This window comes from Macrobrachium rosenbergii, chromosome 23 (genome assembly GCF_040412425.1).
Source record: "Macrobrachium rosenbergii isolate ZJJX-2024 chromosome 23, ASM4041242v1, whole genome shotgun sequence".
Lineage (NCBI taxonomy): Eukaryota > Metazoa > Arthropoda > Malacostraca > Decapoda > Palaemonidae > Macrobrachium > Macrobrachium rosenbergii.
The window spans coordinates 45,257,060-45,283,768 of NC_089763.1; the positions used below are offsets into that span (position 1 = coordinate 45,257,060).

The following is a 26,709-nucleotide window of genomic DNA, read 5'->3' on the forward strand; positions in this document are numbered from 1 at the left end:
GTGCACCACATGAGGTGCACTGACGGCACTAACCCCCTACGGGGTCCACCAACAATAGGCATTAATGAATTAATAGGCATTAATGAAATAAATACTATTCCAACTTTTTGTGGATATGGAGTGTCCCTCCTTGTCTTAAGTCAGTTATTGTAATTATATTAACTAGTTTCACCATCAGAGCTGGGAGGCAAAGTAAATGCCAACACCACATGGCAGGTATGTTTTACAACATATGTAAGATGTGAGGTTTTTACTTCACAATGACAGATTGCAGAAAAAGGATAATGATAATTAATAAACTGCTACAAATTTAATAATGGACCCCCCATTTGATACTCTTGTTCATTAATCATATTTTCGGTTTACAGTATTTTCAATTTTATACTATATTTGTGCTCTTTAATACAGCACCTTATATGATTAATTACAGTTATACTTGTCACATATCTACAGACACCAAACATTTCCATAGTTCTACAAGAAATCACTTGGGTTCCCTTACCCAATACACCAAATTATCAGACAAGGATTTGAGGTGATACTGGTCTTATTAAGTTTAACTAGTTGTTGATTATTAAACAGCTATAATGATTACAAATGTACTTCTTTGGTGTATGATATAGGTAAAACAAAGTTAAAAATTCTCCATTTCTTAATAGTACAATCTTGGGGCTTCAAAACTGAATTCTGGTCAAGTCAAGTGCAAGACCATACCTATTTCAAGTCGGCTACCATTGTACAATTCTTTAAAAAAAAATTTCTTACATATACTGCTGCTTTGCCATGGGTATACACGTGATGTAACAGCAAAATAATTACTGTATCCTTCTTCTATAGGAAAAGATATTTCTGAACTCTTATAAGATTTTGGTGATGTGAAGGCTAAATAATCTCTACAAGTGTACAAGACATATCAATAGTATCTTCAGTGAATACTATGAACTGTACCTCAAACATTTTTCTTTTGACAGGTTTAAATCTAATTAAAAGTCACCAGTGAGTCATGAACTGCTTCCTGCAGATCATGAAGTGATAAATCTGGAACCCAATCTATGAATACTAAAAACGAGACTGTTGGCCAAGTTATTAGCATTTACATTAATTGGGTTAAAAGAACTGGTTTGATGAAAACCAGCATCAATGCAAATGTCAACTTCTTCCCATAGAACTATGAAACTGCCTCAAGCTACACTGGAGCGTAATCATGCGTTGGTGATGCTGGCTCATCTTTCTCCTTCTTGAAAGGTCTTTTCAATATTGAATGAACCTTACCACACACAGCTGTCAAAAAATTACATAGGAATACATTAAATTCCACTTTGAAACATTCAAAAAAATATGATGTACAGTACTTCCAAAATAACTCTTTTGAGACTGAATACCTGCACTTTATATGAAAATAAAAGACACTAAAATCAACATAACACCTCCCAAGATTAAAAGACTTCAACAAAGTCATGATCGGTTTACTTTCCCATCAACCAGTGGTAGGCTGTAATGGATGTAGATTCAACAAATGCAAAAAATGTAAATATTGTATTAATTCTTTCATTTACAGATAGCCATGATTTAAATTAGCAAAACTTGATTTTTTTATATATCTACTTCTTTTTTCAATTGCAAATACATGTACTAGTTCTCTTTAATTTATGAGTTAACTTTTGCAATACATTTATAGAAAATGTGCATATAAAGAATAACATTCATCAAATCTCTGATTAGAGGGAAATCGTGATTTTCATTTTTGTTGCACCTTCCATCATTAAACCAATTTTTGAAGACATATTTTACAGTACTAAATAACTGCAACAACCATTTGTGGGCCCCTAACAGCTGCATTACTCTCTGCCTTTCACTTTTCTTGTTTCAATTGGTCTCCTTCCAATTAACAGTCCAACTTCTTCATCTTGTTTAATTTCTAATTAAAATTTTTTTATAATAAATCTTTCAGATGAACCTTATGAAAGCCAAGAAATACCAAATTTTAATGATAATTTGTATTTTTCAGAGATATATAAACTACAGCTTTCTATATGAGCGTTCCTAGCGCAAGCTTGGTTAACACGGTGATTAACTGGTGGCAGGCAGGTGCAGCCCACAAACCTGTCAGTAACAAAGTCACTTTTGATTTTGGCAAAAAGGTGGGATCATGATAACAGGCTCTGTATATCATTCAAAAAAATTACAAAGAACTTTAAAATCTGGTATCTCTATACTAGAATAAAAATAAGCACCTTTTATAAAGGTAATTTACTCCTAAGGTGGGAGGATCATCATACAAAACTGGCTGGCACTGTTCTCAATGCTGAGGAACGTGAAGTTGTGAATGTCTGCCATGTTCCTTAAAGAAAGCTAAAGACTGGAGGGGCATTCAAACACCCACCAAAACCTATCAGCCCCAGTAATGTGCATAAGGAGGGAAGAGGGGCTGAGTTTAGTTCAAATCAAACTATAGTCTACGAAAGTCCAGGGAATCCTGTCTTTCCTGTTTGAGAATGGGAACAAGGTGGGAAAGTGGCAATATCTTTACCTGTGGATGAATGATAGCACTCTTATTAAAGGTGATGGGCAGAACACTGTCACACTATCAGGCATCTGCCAGTCCAACATGAACATGAACTGATGTGTCCAACAGCTTGGAAGGGGGCAGAGGAGGGGAAGGGACCCCAAATCCAAAGAATCTCCTCAACAGCCTAAGCCCAGCATTGCACTTTAGGTGAACTGCAAAACTTGTTTGAAAGGAGCAGGGAAAATTAAAACGAAAATTGTTACCTGTAACTACTTGATGAAAGCCGAATTTCCTGGATCCTTTGGCAGGATGTGAGGCTACCGTAAGAAAGGAAGACAAGCATGTGAATGCTTCCTTTCCATGGATGGCAGGGAATAAGAAAAGTTGCAAAGATGGCAAGAGGTAACATAGGTGCCATACCTTTGCAATTACCTCTTGAGATTCTACAGAGATTTTTGAAGTGAAAGTGACATCTGTAGTACTGAAATCTTAAAGAAATACCCAGCAATGCAGCTTCCTAGGACTGACTCTTATTTGAAGGCTGGGAACTCATCATTGACAGTAAGTAGAGAGGACAGCCAGTGCTGGCAAACTTTCCAACCTGTTGATATAAGGAGAGAGAGAGTGTGGAAACTAAATTCCCTACTTCAAGGACTTGACTGCCAGCTTCTTGAAAAGAGGAAACTCTTTTAAGATTTTGACAAAAGGGGAAAATCCAACTGAAGCTACAAAAACAATGCCTTGGTAATAGCTGGAGAGGTTTCAAGTTGGTCAGTGTCTCCAAGATTAACAGACACCTGATGTCTCAAGTTGAATCAAGAACTGCTATGCCTTCAGTGGTTAAGAAGCAATCAAGAACGTTCCTCTGTATTAAAGAAGTATGTAAGATCAGATAGTGCAGAAGTAGTGCACTTTCAGGGCATGAACGTAGACGTGGCACAGGCAGCATATGTGCAGGCACAAGAATGGATACAGCCCAGGTACACAAAACGAATGAGCACAGGTGGTACACACTGTCCATGAACATGGATGCATGAGCAAATGCAGTGTTTGAACACAAGCAGCATCATGCAGAGAAAAAGCACTGTTATACCTGGAGTACACACAGTTAGTCAGTTATAAATGATTTGTTTAACCAGACCTCTGAAGAGTACACACAGTGTACAGGTACAAGTAGCACACATGCATGAGCACAGGCAGCTTTGCACAGGACATAAGCACAGACATGGCACATGTACATACAGCTTACAGGCACAGGTAGTGCATGTGTAACTGATTTGAGGCTATTGTAAGAGTGGACCCACTCATTCCCAGGGTATGTAGGTATGCAAGGGAAGAGGAGTACTGTACCAGCTACACAGCATACCAAACAGTGTTATGAATGGGGTCTGCATCCATGATCATATGACTTTCCCATCAGATAAGAACTAAAAAACAGGACGAAAGAAGTATAAGGAAACCATATTTACTCTTCTTATCTTACTGCCTTCTGTTCATTCCCCAGGGAGAGTAAAGGAATTCCTGAATGAAAATGTCACTGGAAAAACTACCTGCAAGGAGCCTTGTAGATGATCATGAATAATAAATACTGACTAACAGACTACTCAAGAAGCTTGGTCCCCAAGTGGAGCAAGACCAGAGCTCCTTCTACAGGAGAAGGAACACTCCAGGAGAGCCTGGAAGATCACCCAGAGGAGAGACTACCAATCAACATCATAGTGGTCCATATAAAAAGAGATGATGATGATGGAATGGACAACTCAAAGACAGGAAGAAAGGTGGAAACATTTCCTGCTCCCAACTCACTGTCTTTTGTTCGACCTCATGCCACATACCTGGAGGATGAACCTTTCTTTACATACTAAATGGCTACATTACACAAAGCAATAAAGATATAATGTCAAGCTTCACAACCCAGTAAAGAACCATGCCTCCACAGAAGTACAATGTCACTCAACTGCCTGCCTAACTCCCTTGTCACCAATCTTCAACAAGTTCCTGCTAACGCTAGGGATACTTGTCTAAAAGGTGATGGTTGTTCTCAGGGGAACAATAGTGACTAAGTGTCAAGATAAATTACTCAACAATATAACATATCCTCATAAGCTTAGTATTCAAATATTCCTAAAAGATATCAAAGATAATTACTTGCATGCAAATTTCGTACCAAGAATAAATACTTGATATATAGTTTCAAGCTGACATATATCTCAACTTCTTCAAGTACTATACTGTTTCATGAGATTGGTAAATAAATACCAATCACATTTTTTATTCACATGTATGTAATTCATACATGATATTTTTGTTGTATGAACAGAATTTGTCTTCTATCAACTTTTATGCAGATGTAAATACATTTACATTTCAGTCAGTTAAGTCCAAAGGATTCATCCTACTAAATTTTATGCAACCCAAAGGAAAATAACTTTTCAAAAGCAAATACAGTACCGTACAGTGAAAAAATATAATCTGCTAGGCAACATACCTTTAATAAAAGACTTTTCGTAAACTACAATAATCTTAAAAGATACTCACCTTCAAAACATTGTTCCCTGTTTTATTATTCTTGTCAGGTATGCTAAGAATTATCAAATATATTTGTATTTCCTTGTTTATTTACAACAGTATTTACAGCATCAGCCATTAATTCCCAAACCTGGATATTTGAGAAAGATCTGAGTCACAGATTGCAACACCCTCATAACAAAATCAGTGATAATATTTAAACTACCTTGTGCAAAAGAAGTTCTATATACTACATGTTTACATTCCTGAGATTTAGAACTAATTCAATTTACTTCCCTACATTTATGTACCCTGCTTTAATTAAACAGATCACTTCTAGTCCTCTTCCCTAAGTGGCAAAACCTAGTACATACTGTATCTTTAAATATTTCATTTTCCTTCTTAACTAGCTGTCTAGGTGAATAAAGGAACCTATCATAAGTAAATTAATAAATACATAAATAAATTATATCAGTAAAACTTAAATAGTTTGTTATTTAACCTTAGGTACAGCACATCTATAGTAGAAATAATCCCACAACTGAATGGCACATACTATATATGATTTTGAATAAATATGTTAATAATGAAGACCTGGAACAACCTTCTGCCACCAGCATCATGTTGGTTCATACTTAAGCATCCTTCCCATGCCACAAAACTGTTATTAAAAATAACCAGACAGTCACAGAAACTAACTATAACGAACGTAAACAAGGACATGTAAAAGCTTGTAAGCCTAATGTATATGACACTGCTACTTCACAAAATATTACAGGTGAATATCATCCAACATTTATTCACCTCTTCTTATAGAATATCCACATTAGAAATTACATACCAGATACACTGAGAAAATAATAATTTTATTATCAGCAATGTGCGAAGAAAAAGAAAATGAAAATTATACTTCCAAACAAACAAAATCTGTATACATGCCACACAAAATTATGGTAAACATCAAGATGGGGCTTACACAGCCACCAACAGCCAGCATGCCCTTGAGGCTAAATTTGCTACGTGAGGTGTGTCACAATTTAATGAACCATGTGGAAATACCTTCAAAATGACTTTGGTTCGATCCATTATAACAAATTTATCACAATGGTGAGACTTCTAATCTCCTAAATCTAGTACAAACTTCTCAACTTTGCATAACAATTAGGATCATTTTCAAAGCAATTAGTACCATTTTCAAATAAAAAATTATGGGTAACTCCTCAAAAGGAGCCAGTCATACTGAAGATTTAAAAACTTACATATACAAAATCTAAAATAAATTTACTTATGTTTCTGTTGATCACAGAAAGTTGAAATTTTCCACAAGATGTATGGATTTAGGAAGACCTATGAAATGGAGAATAAGTTTTGAAAACAACAGAGTCCCTTACAGGAATACAGCAAGGAGTTAACTGACATTTAGGACTACTTTTCCGTAATAACTTTAATTTTCTACTTCTGAATTTAGTTAACCTCTATTACCAATTCCAGTACTGATAAATGAGAAAAAATCCTGCACGAAAAGATGCACATGAAAGCAATGAAAAAATTCCTATGATACAAAGAATGAAACCAATCAGTAATTACATTTATCCCATAAAGTGTTACTAAGCAAGCACTTAACACAACAATTGCCATAAAGCCCCATATTTTTCTACTAGAATTTCTAAAGGGAATACACCCATAAATACCATTACTTATGAATAAAAATGCCATAATAATGATAATGTACAAGAAAATTTACAAAGGATAAATTCCCTATAGCTGTATCTTGTCAGATAAATACATTCTTTTATCTATCATTTCATGATCCAAATTTAATGCTTCATGAATTACAAAATAAAAAAATAAATACACCAATCAATAAATAAAATACTGTGACATTAGCACATAAGGGAATAACTCCAAGTTCCCTGAAACCATTGTACACTTCATAACTTAACAGAAAGGCACCTAACTAAAAAAAAAAATCATGCCCAACAAGAATGCATAATTCAAAATTAGATGTATTCATGAATAAAAACAAACTGCTTTTTCAGTGACCAAATAAATACTTCAACTGTAATCTAAATGTCACTCTGCGTAAGTTAACTACTCCTACATATCAAAATGTGCCACATATTACAAGAATATGATTTAATGTATCATGGCACTGAATCACATGTAACACACTATTACCAGTTAGTAATTTAGCCAGACCACTTGTGGTAATTTACAATGTTTAAAAGTTGCTTGAGTGGCACAGGCATGAGCAAGCCATGGCACTGGGGGTCAACATGTCCTAGAAACTGAACATGTATGATTAATGCCCAGACCACCTTCCCACCCATGGTAGGACAGGAAGAACCAGAACCAGGCAGTCAAATGTATAGGCTTCCCATAATACCCCATCCCTAGCTCACAGGGACAGTAAAGTCATGTTTTGCCAGTGAAGTCTATCAAACCAAGAGTGGGGGGCTTGAACTCAGGAACATCACAGTGTGAAGTCCAGGCAAAACCAACTAAACTAATTTGATCCCCAACCATATTCAGCTCAAAAGTTACAACTGACTGAAATAATTGTCTATTTGAGTTTCATCAAACCTGCTTTATTTCCAACTTTGAATTTAGCTATACTGTACTGTGAAGCACTGATTTCTGGCAGGCCATTATTCCCTGTGCACTATCTGGAAAATGGTGATGTCCCTAAATTTATTCCTTTCTTCACCTAACAAATAATGCAATATATATCAAATGGGTAACTTCAAGTTGTACAATTTCAGAAAGACAGGCCTTTATAACTTCTGTTGAATAGTGAACGAAAATGTGCCTTGAGTGGCCCTTTGTAGATGGTGCAAAAGGTTTTATGCAATGATTCTTAGGTCTTTGACTATTTTGCTTTATGCCTTTTACTTTTCATTCTTTCCCTTCAATCTCTTCCCACCAAGCTGTCCAATTTCTGTAACTTTACCCTACTCAAATTTTCACCTATCATGTATGAATAAATTCTCTGGATGAATGAGAAATGTCACTCATTAATATAAATAATGAAAATCACTTGTCCGGAACTCATTTTGATAATACCCAACCTCACAAAATCCTGAAATAATTACAATATATTAAATGAAGGTTAATCACATGCACAAAGATCTTCATCAATCATGTCTTAACAGTTGCATTATTTTATTAAACAGATTACTAAATTTTCATTATAAGCCAGTTTAGGAGATAAAAAGGCCTGTCTGCATAAAGTGAATACTGTACTAGTTCTCTGACCAAAAAAAAAAACCCTATTTGCAAGTAGTAAACATTCTTTAAAATTCAATGAAGATCAGTTATCTGAAAGTGAATGATTAACTCTGCAAATGATCACTAGAAATGTAACTTGCTTTCTTGAATAAAATGAACTACCTACAATATAGATATTCCTAAGTTTACTAAGGGAACTCCACTATAAGAAATTATCAAGCTGAAACCTGAAACACAACATATTTAAATCCATATTAAAGGTATTTACTTCTAATTTTTTTCCCATAATGAAACAATCACCAACTACAGTATTCCCTAAAACAAACAAACCTTCTAAAAATAATTAAGAAACCCAAAGATGATGTTCCTTACATGTGAAAATAAGCTGAGGACTGACACATGCTTGTCTAAAAAGGTACAGCATACCCAGTCTAAACGCAACATCAAATACAAAAACAAAAAACAAAAATGACCAGTTAGCACCACACTGACATCTGCTGACAAAAGCAAAACACAGTCAAACCTCATGAGTGTAAACAGTGTAATGTAGCCAATGCTATGTCAGTTTTACGTCAAACACAAAATGCAAAGAGCTGCCTTTATCACACTGTATGCCTGTTTCACTGCATATCAAGCTCTAACATTATTTTTATACAACCTCCTAACTAACAAGCAGGATTGTGACCATGTAAAAACATCTCCAATTACATGAAAATCAGCACAAGAGACGACCTGAAAACAAAGCATTAGCTAGATGCACTTAAACCTCCAAATACAATGTTCACCTCTTTGTAAAGACTTTCTTCTTTAATTTTTCTATTTTCTCCCTTCCAACATCCATTTTATCTTTGTATTCCTCTCTCTTCTCAGCTACTCTCCCTTTTATTTCATCTCTCTTTTCTGCTACCCTATCCCTAATCTCTTCTCGTCTCTCACTAACCCTTTCTATGATCTCGTCTTTCTTTTCCTGATATCTTTCAAGCATTTCTTCCTTTTTCTCTTGATACTTTTCTTTCATTTCCTCTCTTTTCTCTATTAATTCCTCCTTTTTACCTTCATACATTTCCTTGAGCTGTTCAGATGATGGGACTGGCTTAATGTAGCCACGTTTCTTGAGGTAATTGATTGAAAGAGTTGTGCCACCTGTTTAATACAAAAAATGAAGTATTAAAATATGTATCCAACAAGGAAAGTAGATGTGATGCTTTTTAGGGAAAATATTAAATCCTGAGATCAATTTATCCTTCCTTATTTTGTGAGCCACATATCAATAAAGAAACCAATGAAATCATGTAACTTGTTAGGGGAATCTATAAACCAAAGACAGTCTCTTTAGAAACTTTTTAAGCATCCAAAATATCAAATGCTGAAATTCTAAGAAACAATATGACTATTATGTATTAATGTATGACTTGAGACCATCAACTATAGTGATTAATTAATATACAGGTACATTATCAGAAAGAATAATTTACTATTCTGTTATATTCCCTACAAAAAGAAAAGCAGCTAATAAGTACTAATGTGGCAAATACACAATATGGCTTTTGGTAATGATAAAGAATTTTGAATACTGTAATAAAACTGAAAGGGCATGGAATAAAGTGACATAAGTCTGTCAACTTATGAATCTCACAGTTGACAAATGTGCCTAGTTAAGCTGGGAAGACTGCTAGTACAAAGATAAAAACACAATTTGATGTGAAGAGTACAGTTGACTATTATTACTAAATGTTTTTATTTGCTAATCAGCCCAGTCACAGAACTTTACAAAATTAAGAAAGAAATATGAACTACTATAAAAGTTTAATTAACCGTGCCTGTTACAACAAAAAAATTAAATATTCCCAACATCCTACCAACAATATATGCTAATCATAAATGATCATGGAAGTTCATTCAGTGAAAATCAACAAGCCATTTAAAACAACAAACTTGACTGAAGAGAGATATACATCCTAAAAATTTATACCAAAGCCATTTCATTTGTTTCCAACTGCATTTTAGGCAAAGAACAAGGAAAAATGACAAAAAATGACATGACTAACTTACCAATGGTTACAGTGTATCTTGCTGGAGTAGCAATTTTGTACATGGCATAAGCAAGAGCATAATACCCAGCATTACTATTTCTAAGATGACTAAGAATTTTTTCACTAGCTCCCATCCATTCCAGCCATGGAACAATATCCACACCACTGAAATAGAAATTTTATATAAACATTTTGGTAAAATGATTTCAACCTGACTTTGTCCTCTTTCAACATTTGGACAAAACAAAGAGAGACTGCTACTTCACAAAATGATCAACATAGGTATCAAACAACCAGCCTTACTTACACAAAATTTGCTTACTGCAATTCAAATAACAAAAACTGAAGATAAAAAACTAAAATTACTTGAGATCTCTGAATGCTAATACAGTACATGTACAGTACTTTAAAACAATCCAATATTCACTGTTTTCCCCAAAAAAGCATTGGATGTTCTTAGTCTTTTACAAAGAACATACCCCTAAAAAAAGTCAAACAATTTTTTATTCAATTACCTTTTGGCAGCAATGAAGAAAGAGCCATACCACACAAGAGATGTTGCTACGTGTACTGGGATCAAGACATACCAATACTGCTTGTACATAAGTTTGAATTTCTGGACAAGAGACAGCTTTTCTTCTTTGATTCCATCATTTTGAACAGCAGTACTACTTTTACTACTGGTAGATTTTGAGGTCTGTATCTCATTCTGGTTTTCATCTAAGTTCAAGAGGAAAAAGAGCAAATTACTGTAAAGGTAAAACGGGAATTTTTGTAAAGTTTTTGTAAATACAGCATAAATTTTCAGTTTCCTGTAATTAATCAGTAAATCATTTGACTTTTGACTATTCTTTCTTAATCTAAACTGCTGTTTATCATAGTAAATGCAGCTTTGGTGATTTTAATCTCACTTCCAGGTATCCAACCTATTTCAATTTTTACACTAGTGTCATATAATCTGCTGACCAAGAATTTTTAGGGCAGTAACTTTGAAGGGCTTCTATAATACCACTAGTCAATGATTCTAAATTTCTGTGGTGGCAATAATTGCAGGAATTTTAAAATGCTGAATTTATTACACACAATTTTGGTATGAAAACAGATGCAATGTTTGGTGAAGATACTTTGATTTTATTAGTGAAATGATTGCATATCCTATGTCTCATACAGACTTGGAAACACAAGTAAAAATTAAACAGAGTGGACCTATGTGTCTTATATGTTCCACTGACTAAATGATCAAAGAACACTATAAATAGTGGTAAATAAGGACTAAATATAAATAAAAGATCAGTACTCACCTACTGGAGTTGATGGCTGACTTGGAGGCTTTGTAGAATACAGCCGCACATGACACTCCTTAAACGTAGTGTCAGGCAGTGACCATAAAGGAAGAGGTGTAATTGCTGATGGAGAAAGAGGAGGAATAACTAATGTACCACCTGTCATTTTTCTTATAGTAAAGGGAGCGTGATAATAAGAGCTATAGCAGTGGTGCTTTCTGTGCTGCCAAGTACCTAGAAAGAAAAAATGACAAAAGTATTATACCCGACATTTACAGGAAAACGATAAACATTTGCAGTAACTCTCCCATTATGTGGTTAAAAAATCATACAAAAAAAAGCAATTGGCCATTATGATACAATACATAACAGTCATCAGTTTTCAACATCAATTAATCCTAAACCAGATGGGGGTTAAAAAATAGATCATTCATTGAAATGTAGATAAAAACAATTTAAAATGTCAAACTAAACTAAACATTTTTGTTTTAAACTATCAAATAACATTAATTGTATCACATGTTTAAACATTAAAATAATATAAAAATGAAGAGCCGTTTTTTAACAAAATAATACTGATTACTGTAATACAAAAACATAAGCATTAACTTTTTCATAAGTTTTTTCTTCAAAGCTGAACAGGCTATGATAAAAGATTTATATATAACATCTGGGTCAGCAATATATCTTGGGCAGCTTGAACAGCAGAGATAAGGTGTTCTACAAATAACAATCAATATTACTATACACTAAAAGCAAAGACAAATTAGTATCTTTCTGACATTATCTTCTGTAACAGTTAAAGACATGTTACAATTATAATGTAATTGTGACTTGGTTGAAGTTTTTAATAATAATAATAATAATAATAATAATAATGGTGTAATGAAGATGCTAAAATTGATTACTTTATTTTCACAGTGCTTGTCTGCACTCAAATAATCCAAAACAAAATTCAATCAAGCAAAGATTTACATGTTCAAATAACCATACAATCATTTACAGGTATAAGAAGCATTTTTATCATACTACAAAAACTGAAATATTTGCTACAGGCACTCAAAGTTATCTTCTTCCCTGACTTGTAACACTGGAACACTTACAGAATCTACTAGGCAAAAGACATCTTAAAATACCACTGAATAAGCTAAAGATAAGATATGCATTTCTTGCAGTTTAAGGTCCTTATCGAGTGAATACTGTCTAAGATGTGCCTTGCCTAGCACACTATAATCAGTTTTTGAAGTTCTTTGCAGCACCCCTTCAGCCCTCAGCTGTACTGCTTTCTGCCTCCCTCATTTGCTTCATGACCTCACATAGTCACAAGGAAAAAGTATTCTTGGACAGCACCTTCAAGCGCCTGCTGGTGCTAGTAAACAGTCTTTGATAATTGGACCTGAAGATGCCAAGTTGTGTGCAGATCGCACTACAAAATTCTCACAAAGACAAAGGCATCTAGTCTTGAACATCACCTATAAAGCCACACACCAAGAGAATTGAAAATTTCTTGGATCTCTTGTCAGGGAAAGATCTTCAACATTCCATATGCCAAACAAGTGTGAGAATCTGTGAAGCTCTCTCACATTCTTCACTGATGCTACAAGCTCATTCTGAGGAGAGAGGTCAATGACCAGTCTCCAGCTCTTGGAAGACTTTTTCCAAAAAAGCCTGGAAAACACTTACCTATGACTCCAACAAAGTTCTGCCAGTACTCATCATCTTTGCACACAGGTGAGAGATCTGGGTAACCCTAGAGAATAGGCTGGGAATAGGATTGAAAGAGAATGAGTTTGGTAGGTCTTTGAAAAATAGCCTGTAGCCCTCCTGAGGGACACAGACTACATTACCCAATGGTATGTAAAGAATTCCCTTACTCAATCCAGCTCCCAACTTCCAGTTAGTGAATTTTGGAATGAGATCTGAGAGGTAAGATGAAGGGGATGGGAAGGCTCCTGATTCTTCCTAGAGGAAGAGGATTGCTAGGTACCAGATAGATTTGGAAAGGGTCTTGACTTTTCCTAATCCTGAAATTGATGACACAGCCAGCTCCAAAAGTTTGGTTGCTCCCCCTTTGTAGACCCTGGAGGGGCTTTGCAGGATGCAGTATTACACTGTAGATGAGGGTGTTCCGAGTGTCAGAATGCTTTTTCTCAAATGTCACTATGATGTTACTCACTTCTCAGAGAGAGTAAAGAGGAACCCAACAATGGTTAACACAGTAAAGAGACCACTTTCGGTCATACTTGACTTGAGAACAACCCACAAATGGCAATATGTCTTCTCAAAATCAGGCTGGCCCAGACTGGTGTGAAAGGAAGGTCCAAGTCCTTCCTTCTAATACCAAAATACCGAAGTGATTAGGTCTAAAAATGTTTGAGAATTCATATGCAATTTGAGATCATGAAAACTATGAAATTATAAAATACTGTAAATGCAAAACATCACCTAAAATGATTTAAAAAAAATTTTTACTGTAAAATCAGAAATTACTGATAATTAGTATACTAACGTTGTAGCTATCATTTCCTGTTCTTTTAGAGTCCAGTAGATACCTTCAACTATGCACAATCTTCTTTTGAGCAAAGTACTCCAAACTGACAGTATGAACATACAGCTTGTTATAAAACAGTGCTTAAAATACTGGAAACAAATGGAAACGCTGTATCACAACCGTTTAACGACCCCTTTTATGGGAAAGAAATTTTTGCTGTTTTCTAATAGAGAGGTTGCTAAGTATTGATCCCCGTTTACTTTTTAGATAAACACTGTACATCTAGTAAAGAGAATTACCTTGCTGACTCACGAAGCTGTCAATCAAGGAACATCTGCAGTCTTCTTACTGTTACACAAAACTATGTCAGAAAACTGAAACAACTTATGCTCATCATTTCACTACAAAAACAATAAAAACTAAGTTTCCCAAGCAAGTTCTAATTTCAAACATTCATGTACTGAGAAATTCCTTACAAAAAGGAAATGTATAAAAAATTTAGCACCAATTGTTGTTTCAGATTTCTAAGACATGCTAAACGAAACACAACACCAAAGAAACTGAGCAAAACACTGATGGCCAAACCAAAGGCCATCAGTGCTTATCAGAGGCTCAATAACAAGTCAAAGAGCAAAGATTGCTTATCTGTTATGCTACTCTTTATCAGAAAACCAAGTTACTGTTCTCATCACTGAGAGGGATATCATTTAGCCACTAAAATAATGAGTAAACACTGGTATGTTACTTTCTAAGGTTGGTAGTAGATGATAAAATCTACAAAACAGCACAAGACTCTAGCATATGAAAATGAAATAATTATCTAGATAGTGCTATTATCATTATTTTCTTACAAAATAATAGCAATACTAACAAGAGATATAAAAATCTCGCCAAAAAAATTCTAAATAAAAAATAAAATAGCAAACACATTACACTATTACAGAGCTTTCCATTTAAAATCCTAATTTTTGAAGTACTGTATACATCATAATGAATAATATGGGATGTTTATAATATTGTGCATGACCATTCTTGCTTAGAAGGAGGCATTTCATACACCAACTGAATATATGAATATATGGCTCTCTTAAATGTCTTGGGAAGCCTAACAGATAGGTTTGTCAAATCAGCATCACACCAACAGGGGATTGCACAATGGGTCATCAATGCTAGCTTGGGAAACCCAAGTTAAGTACAGAAAATCTTTTTGCAAGCTGTAAAGAACATTAGCACTGTCTACAGTGTACCACACATGGGACAATTTAAGTGATCTCCAACAGTGGAAGATTCATGGGTTAACGTACTAAATTTTCAGCCTTACATTTCTACTATGCCATTTAGATAATCAAAAGTGTTATTTCCGAACGCCAAAGCAGTTCAAGTGGCCTTCTGAAGCCAAGAGCAAGCCATATCACTCTTGCAGTAAGCTTGGACACTTTTTAATCTATCATAACAGTAACTACTTTCTCTCAAAATTCTTGATAATCAGTTATGTGACAACAAGTTTTCTTTGACCATTCACCTTATCAGATGTTTACAAAACTCCAATCTCAACAAGAGATTAGAGAAAATATTCAAATGTACTCTCAAACAAACAATGCAGTAAGTTTCTGAACTTTATTTTTCAACATCTAATATGAAAATATTCAAAGAACTAGAACAAAATCTGTGTTGTTGGGTACCATAAAAGTATTACTGTAATCACATTCTTATTGTATAATCAAGATAAAATTTACTGTTTTCCAACAAATTTTACTAGGTTTTTGCTATTATAATATTTTCAAGGTGAAAATTATTTGTAATAATCACTTTATCCATATTAACAGGCTTTCAACTGCAAATGCCTCACCATTCATTCAGTACACAATGATCATAATTTTAATATAAATAAAAACAAGTAAAAAATGCCCCAAAGTTTCTTCGTTGCAATCGAGTTTTCTGTATGAGCCACGGCCATGAAGCTTTCAGCCATGGCCTGGTTGTGGCCTGTCCTACAGTGTTGCCAGATGCATAATTATGGTTAACTTTAACCTTAAATAAAACAATACTGAGGCTAGAGGGCTCAATTTAGTGTTTGATGATTGGAGGGTGGATGATCAACATACCAATTTGCAGCCCTCTAGCCTCAGTAGTTTTTAAGATCTGAGGGCGGACAGACATAGCCATCTCGACAGTTTTCTTTTACAGAAAACAAAATGTACAGCTATTCTGTCCAACAATCTAAAGGTATAGTAAATCTCTGGCTAGAAAGGCTTATTGAAAGTTACTTCTCATTTTGTCTGATTGGTATCAGCATCACAAACAACTGCGTTCTTTAAATAATGTAATGGTTTCTTTTTATGGGATTAGAACATATTACGTAATATCCACTCAATTCTTACTTGTGGACATTCAGCCTAAAGCCACGCCTGATTCAGGTGATCAGTTATTTCTTTTTTCTACAATATTCTACCAGTTATTTCTTTTTTCTATGATATTCTATGCCTTTTCATTACTTTCTCGAATGGATACTGTTCTAATAGACTAAAAGATTTAACCGAAGTCCTATTTAACTAATGACTAACTATATTTCAAATAAAATATTAGTCAATGAAGTATGCTATAACAAGAAGGCATAAAACCAGAAAAGTATACAATTAGTATTGTCAAAGTACTGCACAAGCATTAAATTTTAAATAATAAGAATGCATAAATATGACAGGCTCTATTACTGAACCCTAGGTCAACTTCAATCAATTAATGGTTTGACTTAGGGAGATAATAGAAAGGTCTTGTGTAACTAAGATGAAATTATATCTATACTGTATTCCTATACAGGACAACTTCTGAAATTCAAAGTTTGTATAGTACAGTATATCAGCTACATAATACACCTAGCCTAGATCCCATTTTTTATTGCCAAACGCTATGGGTATCCGGAATAAAGAAAATGGTTAGTAACCTGTGACCATACCTCAGACCAAAAATGAATCTGGTTAATTGGGATTTATTTATTAGGAGCTAAGCCATTTTGTCACCTGCCTATTTCTTTTGTAAGCTCCTTTGAGGACGAACTGTGGGTACGCTATCAAAAAAACAAGTTTTGATGTAGGAAAACCTATTTTTGGTAGCTGTTGTGTCCTCAAACCCACCCACTTTCCCTGACAAAAAGGCTTGGGACTTGGGTGAACATTTATCTTGCACAGACCCAGTGTGTAATGAAGATGGCATCGATTTGTTGTCACATCTGTGCTAGTATGACATAGAGCCTAGGAGATACAGTTGAGCCCTCCTGTCCTGAGTCCTTTATATTCTATCAATGTGCCAACAAGCACTATTCTGGCCAAGACCAACTACAAGAGAATTCTTTGTAATTGGTTGGTCTGTCTTATGGAGCCCTGGGGGGGACCATGAGTGTAACCTCTTTGAGGACGAACAGCGGCTACCAAAAATAGGTTTTTCCTATGTCAAAATCTGTTTTATACATATAATATCTAAAAACATAAAACTCCTGTCGAGTAATTCTAATAAAGTTTTCAAACCTGAGACATACCCCTTTCAGTTGTCACTCTTAAGGGCAAAACAATATATTACAGTTCATATAAAATAAAAATCTAAAATTTTATTCGATGCAAAGCCTAAGATCCAAAACTTAAGTACTGTACTGCATTCCTTAAGGTTTTTGGAAAAATATATTTCAAAGTGAAAAAACCATTTAACTGATAATTACCGTAAACAAAACACAAATCAGACCCATAAATTCTTGTCCACTTGAATAAAAAACAATCATGATCAAAATAAAAATCAACCATGATAAACATAAATATAAAACAACCAAAAGCTATCAACTTCTCTTTCATCAATGAAGGTAGTACAGTATTATCAACATAAGGCCATCCACCCTGACCAAAACTGTATAATAATAATAATAATAATAATAATAATAATAATAATAATAATAATAATAATAATAATAATAATAATAATAATAATAATAAAGGTAATAATAATAATAATACACTGAAATTTAAAATACAGATATTGTTGTAGGTTATGTTTGGAGGCAGTTCTTGTTATTTCATTGCATGCTTGATGGTATTTTTTATTCTTGATGTTATTGTACATTTGGTGATGCAGTTCTCTTCATGCCATTATGTGTTTTGTGGTTGTTCTTGCTATGATTTTGTGTGACTGGTGGTACTTCTTGTCATATTGCAGAGTATTTACTGATAGTTCTTAAACTCCTGAATGTTTAATGACAGTTCTTGTTATGGTGTTTTGTGCCTGGTGGAGTTAACGTGCACAGGTATGTTTGTGTAGTAGTTCTTTTAATGCACTGGTATCATGAATTAGCAGTTCTTGTTATGCAAAGGAAAGTTTGAGTGACTCTTGATTATTAAAGAACACTGTTAAATATTTTTAAACAATTACACAAATGAAATTACACAACTTGTAAAAGAGGAAGGCTTAGAGTTACATCAAATACATAACTAATAAATGCTGTATAAAGAACCTGCAGGCATCACCATGGGCATAAGTTAACTGCATCTATATTCTTACCTAATATGCTATGAAAGTTTAAATGCCATATACTGTAATACCAGATTTTATCATGCATTTGTTGGTATTGTTTCCTGCTTTGGGAGTTTCTCAATTCCCTGCTTTGGGAGTTTCTCAATTCCCAAGGAGTCTGGGATAAATTAGGATATTCTCATATTTCCTGGGACGATTTTTATAATTTTTAACTTTGAACTGCTTTAATAATAAGTTTCCACCTTAAAGGGAAATAAAGATGACCATCCGCCAATGCTACCTTACATCAAAATAATTATAATTGTCTTTTTATTTCTGGACGATGTCATCAGAATTTCAAGGGATTTAATTTGCATTATGTCATTTGATGTCTGGAATATCAAAGGGTTCGCTGGCCTCTAGAATCTCACTGGAGTATTTTCTTACCACCCTGATCTAAGTACACAGGTAAAAACCGCCACATTTTCCACGCTCTCTAGTATTTTAAGTACAAAGGAGTTATCATACGTAATTCTGTTGTATGACCAAAGTAGTACAGTACATTCAGGATACTTACAGGAAGATGAATATATTCTACATAACTGACGTCCATTGCTAACAGTTAACCAACAGAGAGACACCCGGGAGAGATTGTTTTTGTACATTTGTTCTCCTGAAAACTTCTTCACAATTCCTGTTATCTGTAGAGATGAGAAAAAATATATGGTAAGTTGCAATATACAAAAAAATGGTTACCACACAGTGATAAAACATACACAAATTATTGCAGGGTTAATTTTTCTCAATAAAGTAGATAAGGAAGTCATTCCTCAATTTTTCCCACCAGCAATGTTGCAGCTTTGTGTTTATGTATATTAAAATGAAACTTTCAATTCTTATGGCTAATTTATCATACTTATTACATTGCATTGTTTGTTGTCACTTTACATACAGTTTCAACATCCAAAAATGTTAATGTTTAAGATAATTGATGCTTTTTGATCGATGCATTAAATGATTTTGATAAAACACCTGTTTATGTGCATCCGATAGGGAGTTTTCATAAGAATGAATATCATTAATTCAATCCTGACACTAGGTTAGAACCATCATATAGTTGAATCTAATAGTTCTATATCTATGTGGCTGAAGTCAGTATTATCATTATGATTATGAATTTTGTCCTAATGGGTTTTGCAGCAATACACTCTAAAGTTTACTGACCCCTCTCATAGTTATACCAGTGTGTAAAGTAAAACTGTATCATTTTCTACTCAATGACCTATGTTAATGTATTGTCATCTATGATTAGTGTACCATTTTCTATAGCATCTTCATATGGGTACACATCTCAAATAAATAATTTCTTAAAAATTAATCTTTTCATAATGCATTTCCTGTGACTTTAGTAAAATATAGAACATGTCCATTCAGTTATATACCATAGTGCTGACTTACTCAACCAGAAATTCTTTGCTCAACCTTGAATATTAGTCTTATTTTAAAACCCTTTCCCTTGTAATTACTGTATTAAGATGACAGTTGGATGCAATTGTTCTACAGCAGAGAACCTATTTGCTGATGACAGAAAAAACTAATTCTTATTACTGGCATAAAATATTTACCAAAGAAATAGACATGATTTACTAAAGTAAGGACAATTTGTGGTTATTACACTCAAGCTTATAAGCTTCAGTTTAAGATAACAATTTCATTGAAACTTCTTGATTAACACAACAAACAAACACACACTACCATATCAGTGAAACATGACAACAGGATATAGTGAAACATACCTGTAATGCAGGCAGATAAAACTGCCTGCTACCTCTTAACGGCATCCACATTATGCATGAAAGGCATCTCAAGACAACATCTCTTGATAATTTCTTCTGAACATCAGTGTGGTCATCCTAACATTTATCTGAAAAAAGAAACCGATGGGAAGCTGAAAATCAGTATGTGCACACAGTGACGATGGCATCAAGTCTAAACTTAGCAAAGTTTATATACACAAAAAATTAGAAAGTATGAACACGGAAATGTCTAATCCACTAATGCATAAGTATTTGAAATGATTATTGATTTGATTCCTATATTCATTATTAAATGTTTATTGTTTTACATCTCTTTCCTAGGCATTTTCCTTCTGTTTCATTGTTCTTACAGCCACTCTTTTCCCTGGAAACTTGCTTACAGACTTATTGGTCTTGTTAACTTCTCTCATATGATAATGTGCTCAAGACCTGCTAAAAGCTAAACAATATAATTTTTCTAATCTAATTTTGAACAATTCTTAAATACAGTCAACTCAAACCCAGGACCCCAAACTGCAATGGCAGTTTGAAACTCATAAGTGAAAAAATTTCTACCACCATAATGTAACAAACAAATCACTATGCATATCTCAATTAATTAAAATGGCTGTAAAGTGGTTACCCACTGGAGATTACGCTACTATTGTGTGGGTAACTTTATCACCTATCATAAAGAACTTGTAAGTAAAAGTGCTAATTTTTAAGAAGGATGATGGGAATCACACAGATTAGTGAGGTGGTAACATAAACAAAGAAAATGTATCCTAAGCCTAACATCGTGTCATCGACTAGCAAGATCTTCATTTAGCTATTCCATCTGTATTGTCTTATTACAGTATTTACATGTGTCATCTCTAAGCTTTAAGTCTACTGTACAGAATTTGGATGAGTTTGATGCATTTTTATATTCATATTAGCCTAGTCTACACAGTAAAGTCTACTTGTTTGGCATTCATTCTTTGAGGGACCAGATTATTTGGCAGAGGGCTTAGCTCCTTCCTTACTACTCTGCAGCTAGCTTCCAACGTCTGAAAGTGAGATGAAGTGGGAAATAAGGATCTATCAATTTATGAAGCTTAATTCCTAGTGCACATTTCTGTGACTGGAAGATATCGTGACTGACACCAATACTAAGAAGCTACAGTATTACAGTATATGGTGTGGTAGGGCTTCATATTGCTACTCACAGTTGTGTAAAATGGCAGTAAAGAAACCTTTGCAAACTTAATCAGTGTGAATTGCGAACACTGTAGTGTTTTGTATTCAGAAATGTCTTCCAAAGGTGGTAAGAGTACCATCGGTAAGAAAAAGCACCCCAACCTTACAAGGTTGGCTCCTGTACATTTCATATCAAAGACCAGCTGAAAAAACCCTTGCATTCATGGCCGCAAACATACCAAAGGGTGGTTTACTGACCAGTGCAAAATGGAAGAATACAATGGAAGAATACTGTGTTTCTCTATTGCTTTCTTGGAGTGCTGACTACACAGGCTCATTTAAGCTAATGGGATTTTGGCTTTCCCATGTTTCTAAGTCTCTTCTTCTGTGAAGGAGACCAGCCAGTGAAATCCTTGGTGGGAGAGTTAGGGCTGTATGTCCCACCCCTTCAAATAAAACAAAGCTGGTGAGAATCAACAATAATGGTGGACACAAAGTAGCTACCCATACCTATTCACATCCTACACATCATCATTGCTCAACATTCTTGTTAGCAATGCTCATCATCAAAACTCCAAATCAACCACTCATAGACACCTACCCTCATCATATATACCTAAACAAGGCAGTCAGATATAAGTGCAGCAACATGTCCATTCTTACAGTGCCTGAAAATAGTGGATGGTTATGATAAGTCAGTGGGGGACTCCCACCTCAACCCATGACTCACTTAACACCAATTCATTTCCATTGTAAACACTTGGCTAATCCATGACAACCAACCATGTTTAATAAAGAAAGGGACCTCCAATGAAAAACCATACCTTTAGGGTCAGGTTAACTAGGAGAAGGTGATGACAGTTTTTGGGTAGGACCCAGCTTTCTAAGTGAGGTTAGGTTACTGTTGTGTACTGTATATCCACTTTTCAACGCACTTTCTGTCATTCCCCCCAAAATAAATTCCCCTCGGCCCCAGACTATACTCAGGTAGAAGATACATTACCCTTGGCCTCAGAATATCCTCAGGTAGAAGATAGGCTATCCTCAGTCCAAGATTATCCTCAGGCAGAAGATGCGCTAACCTCGACCCCAGACTATCCTCAGGTAGAAGTTACGCTATCCTCGGTCCAAGATTATCTTCAGGTAGATGATAGGCTACCCTCAGCTGCAGACTATCCTCAGGTAGAAGTTACGCTATCCTCGGTCCAAGATTATCTTCAGGTAGATGATAGGCTACCCTCAGCTGCAGACTATCCTCAGGTAGAAGACAGACTGCCCTTGGCCCCAGACTATCCTCAGGTAGAAGATGCGCTACCCTCGGCCTCAGAATATCCTCAGTTAGAAGATAGGCTACCCTTGCCCCAGGCTATCCTCAGGTAGAAGATGGGCTATCCTCGGTCCAAGATTATCCTTAGGATAAGACAGACTACCCCCAGCCCCAGACTATCCTCAGGTAGAAGACAGACTACCCTCGGGCCCAGACTATCCTCAGGTAGAAGATATGCTCCCATGGCTCCAGACTATCCTTGGCCCCCAGACTACCCTCGGCCTCAGGCTATCCTCAGGTAGAAGATATGCTACCCCCGGCCTCAGAATATAGTCAGTTAGAAGATAGGCTACCCTCGGGCCCTGATTATCTTCAGGTAGAAGATAGGCTACCCTCGGCTCCAGACTATCCTCAGGTAGAAGACAGACTACCCTCGGACCCAGACTGTCCTCAGGTAGAAGATAGGCTATCCTCGGTCCAAGACTATCCTCAGGTAGAGATAGGCTACCCTATCTTTAAAATGAGACTATCATAAGGTAGAAGATACCCTTGCTTTAGAATTCCGATTATTATACTAGGCCTATGGTACTGTACGTAGGCCAGACTGAAGCCCGGTAAAGCAACAGACTAACCTTGGGTCTTGGAATTTTGGCTATGGGAACCCGGCAACTGGGCCAAACACTGGTTGACAGAATAAACCATTCTAATAATGTAATTGTACGGTAAGACCGCTGGTGTTCTTACCTTCTGTCAAGAGATATCGTTGTTTACTAATAAATGCCTCAACTCGTCAGCAATAAGCACTAGACCACACTACTCGGTTGTTTATGACGAAATAGGAGGAATAATTCACTGTAACGTCTAACGGATTTTACTATTTATTTAAAATCAATCGTTACTATAGTTTATTAGACACAAATATTTTGTTAACACGTGCCCACTAATAAATAGCAAAATTTGTTTTAAAGCAGAATATAAGAAATTATTTCTTTATATTACATAGAGACAGATACCAACATCTGATTCGCACGGGACTTGTTTACTTTTGGATTAGCCGGAGCAATTTGTATGATTATGTAAATAGGTCATGTGAACATTTTTCATCTGGTTTTCCAAAAATTGGCGTAGCGCTAATTATGCAAATACTGATGTAATCGTGTACAATTTTGAACTATTTTTCTCCAAATCTGTGGGATCAACTTTCATTTTAATGAAATCGAGCGTAAACCATTTGCCTCTAGGATCTGTGGTATCATCTTTCTTTCATGAAATCGATCGTAAACCTAAATAAGACTGCCAAATACTATTTATTCGCTTGCCTTTTTTTATTAGTATAGCTCTCATTTTTGTGCTGCTCAACTTAAAATCAGCACATTTGTTTCACTGCCTTACAAAGACCAATGCATACCTTTCGAAGGCCGTGTGCGGTGGTTCAGTGAACTTGGGATCAACACAAATTCTGTACAACACAGATAACGTTTCGTTATCCAAAATGAAACCGAGAAGTCTGCGAGTGACAAGGTAATAAAGAATGTGTATTAAAAATTTTTTATTAAAAGAATAGCAGAGGGATGTCATGATGTGAAACCATATTTTTGAGGTATTTCTTCAAAAGGAAAAAAATGGAAGCTGCTGTCATAGAAAAAATATTTTTATTAAGACGATAGAGAGAGAGAGAGAGAGAGAGAGAGAGAGAGAGAGAGAGAGAGAGAGAGAGAGAGAGAGAGAGAGAGAGAGAGACGTTTAATTATTGCTAATCCTATTACAGTTGAAATTACTGTTCCTTTAGCAAATTTTATTTTTTTATTTACGAGAATGTCAGTGATGTATCTTACCCATGGAACTTGACTTTCCTTGTCAAAAGAATGTTATACAAATGAAACTTAGGATTTATTTATTTCAGTTATTTTTGTATTTCACTCAAAGAATTAAAACAAAAGCAATTTCATCAATTAAGCCTCTGCATACATAAGTTGTACAATAGTGAGAATGTGGGAGTTACATCCCTGATTCAGTAATAAGTTGAAAGATGCTTTAAATGTTCTATCTTTCTATGAAATTAACAGTTCTAATGAAGTCATTACATTTAATGAAGTATCATTTCATATGATGAACAATTTATTATTATTATACTAGTAATGAAGACAAAATTATAGGTCATTGCTGAGTTGCCAATACCTGGTTAGCATTGACGCTTTTGAGAATTTCTCTGCTACAGTTGTCTTTGTACTTTCCACTTTCTTGTTATACTTTTATTTTTTTTTTACCAGTTACATAAAGTCTACTTCCTCTGATATTAAGTATGAAACCTACATTCAGCCTTGCACCTACTGTATTTACGCTCCTCCTTTCAATTTAAGCTGACCTTATGTCAGCCAGCCAACCTACCTTCACAGACGTGCACAAAATGCGGTGATTCTGAAACACAGTCAATCGAGATGATGTTTCCTGGTCCTTTTTTTTTCTCGCCTGCATGTCACGATTTAGGAACCACTGTATAGGCAGGGCATTAACTGAGGTGTTTTCTTTTTAAGACTTTGCTAGCTTACCATTCTACTAGTAAAAACAAAAGTAGCATAACAAATCACCAATTTTTATTTAATCAGTTGCTGGTGGCAAGGATGTTTCTGAATTTGGTGGTATTCTATAGCTAACCACTCCAGTTAAAATAAGCATAAAAATTGCCCATTTTTATTTTAGCCAGTGCTGGTGGCAAGGCTGTTTCTAAACTGGTGGTATTTTGGGTTTCCTTTTATAGGAACGGTCTCCTCGAGAAGGGTATAAAACTTCTTGATTCACTGCTCCATTTACTGAATATGTACACATTTCATACACAAATATACATACATATGCAATACTAAAATTGGGTTTTAATGGCTACCTGCTTCTCGTATTTAAAAGAGAAGAAATGGTATGTCTTTTATATACTTATTTTATTGAGAAAAAGGAACAACGTGTCTTCATACAAATAAAATAATAAAAAGCTTACTACAGTACTTCATAAACAGTATTCAAAACAGCATTTGGTCTGTGCCAGTTTATTATTCTGAAGGCCGTAACAGTCTATTCTTAAATCTAAGCCTAAACTCACGCAGTCAATAAGTTTCTAATCCAGTTATTACCGCACCATGATCAGCAGTTATCAAATTTCAGTACAATATGTGTAATATCTTTTGTAAAAATATATAACTTACACTTCTCTTGAACAGTATGTGTAAGACTTGTAAAATAAAAGCTACTGACTTCTAGCGAATAAAATTTTTTTCCTTAAATTTTTCTTCATCTGAAATCGACTTTTACAGTAAAATGACTGGACTTACGTTTGTCTAAATTAAAAATTTGTGCTTTCTGAAAAAATATGAGCTGCAGTGACCATAAAATTTGCCAGTCGCTATCACATTTACTAAGAAAGTACTCATGACAGGAACACCTTTGTACAAATATTAACATTATATAGATATGATAAATTTCGCTTTTTGTCCAATATATACAATGTATAAAATAGAATTTACTCTTAATTTACAGATAAATATGTAGACCCTATTCCTAAAATGGAATCTAATGGGAGAGAGAGTTTGTAACCTAGCTGTATATCCTAAAATTCAGAAAAATTTTCTAAATCATTCCCTTGAGCACTGGAAGAGAAGTGCACGGTCTCCTTACAGCCTATGAAAACCATATTACGTAAATAAAAATGACAGATCTGCGTCACCGACAAGACTTTCCCTACAGTATATCTTTTATCAAATCACGAGCTTTACTGAGATGCTGCATGGTAGATGTGTGATTATCTCTTTACAGTCAGTATATCTAAAAGGATACGAAAACTTGGTAACATTCTTGTATGCTTAACTCCTCTAAATCAATGCTAATTAATTATGGTAATCAACAAGATAAATTGACCATTGGCCATAAAATGTCTAG

The 26,709-nt window shown here is 34.9% G+C and overlaps 1 protein-coding gene across 6 annotated transcripts; it reads right to left on the reverse strand.

Moving 5' to 3' along the window:
• Nucleotides 1-297: 297 nt before the first annotated feature.
• LOC136851582 (uncharacterized protein C18orf19 homolog A-like) lies at nucleotides 298-24,238 on the reverse strand. 6 transcript variants are annotated; one of them, XM_067125862.1, is made up of 8 exons: nucleotides 24,194-24,238; nucleotides 20,340-20,467; nucleotides 19,121-19,244; nucleotides 11,580-11,795; nucleotides 10,794-10,998; nucleotides 10,298-10,443; nucleotides 9,299-9,388; nucleotides 298-1,281 (listed from the first exon to the last, which is right to left on the reverse strand). In XM_067125862.1, exons 2-8 carry the CDS (start codon nucleotides 20,388-20,390, stop codon nucleotides 1,187-1,189), a joined length of 927 nt encoding a protein of 308 aa, XP_066981963.1. In that variant the 5' UTR covers nucleotides 20,391-20,467; nucleotides 24,194-24,238; the 3' UTR covers nucleotides 298-1,186. The 6 variants fall into 6 exon arrangements, with proteins under 6 accessions (XP_066981963.1, XP_066981962.1, XP_066981965.1 ...); XM_067125861.1 differs by lacking the exon at nucleotides 24,194-24,238 and adding an exon at nucleotides 23,530-23,685; XM_067125860.1 differs by lacking the exon at nucleotides 298-1,281 and having other exon boundaries at nucleotides 5,110-9,388.
• Nucleotides 24,239-26,709: the final 2,471 nt, after the last annotated feature.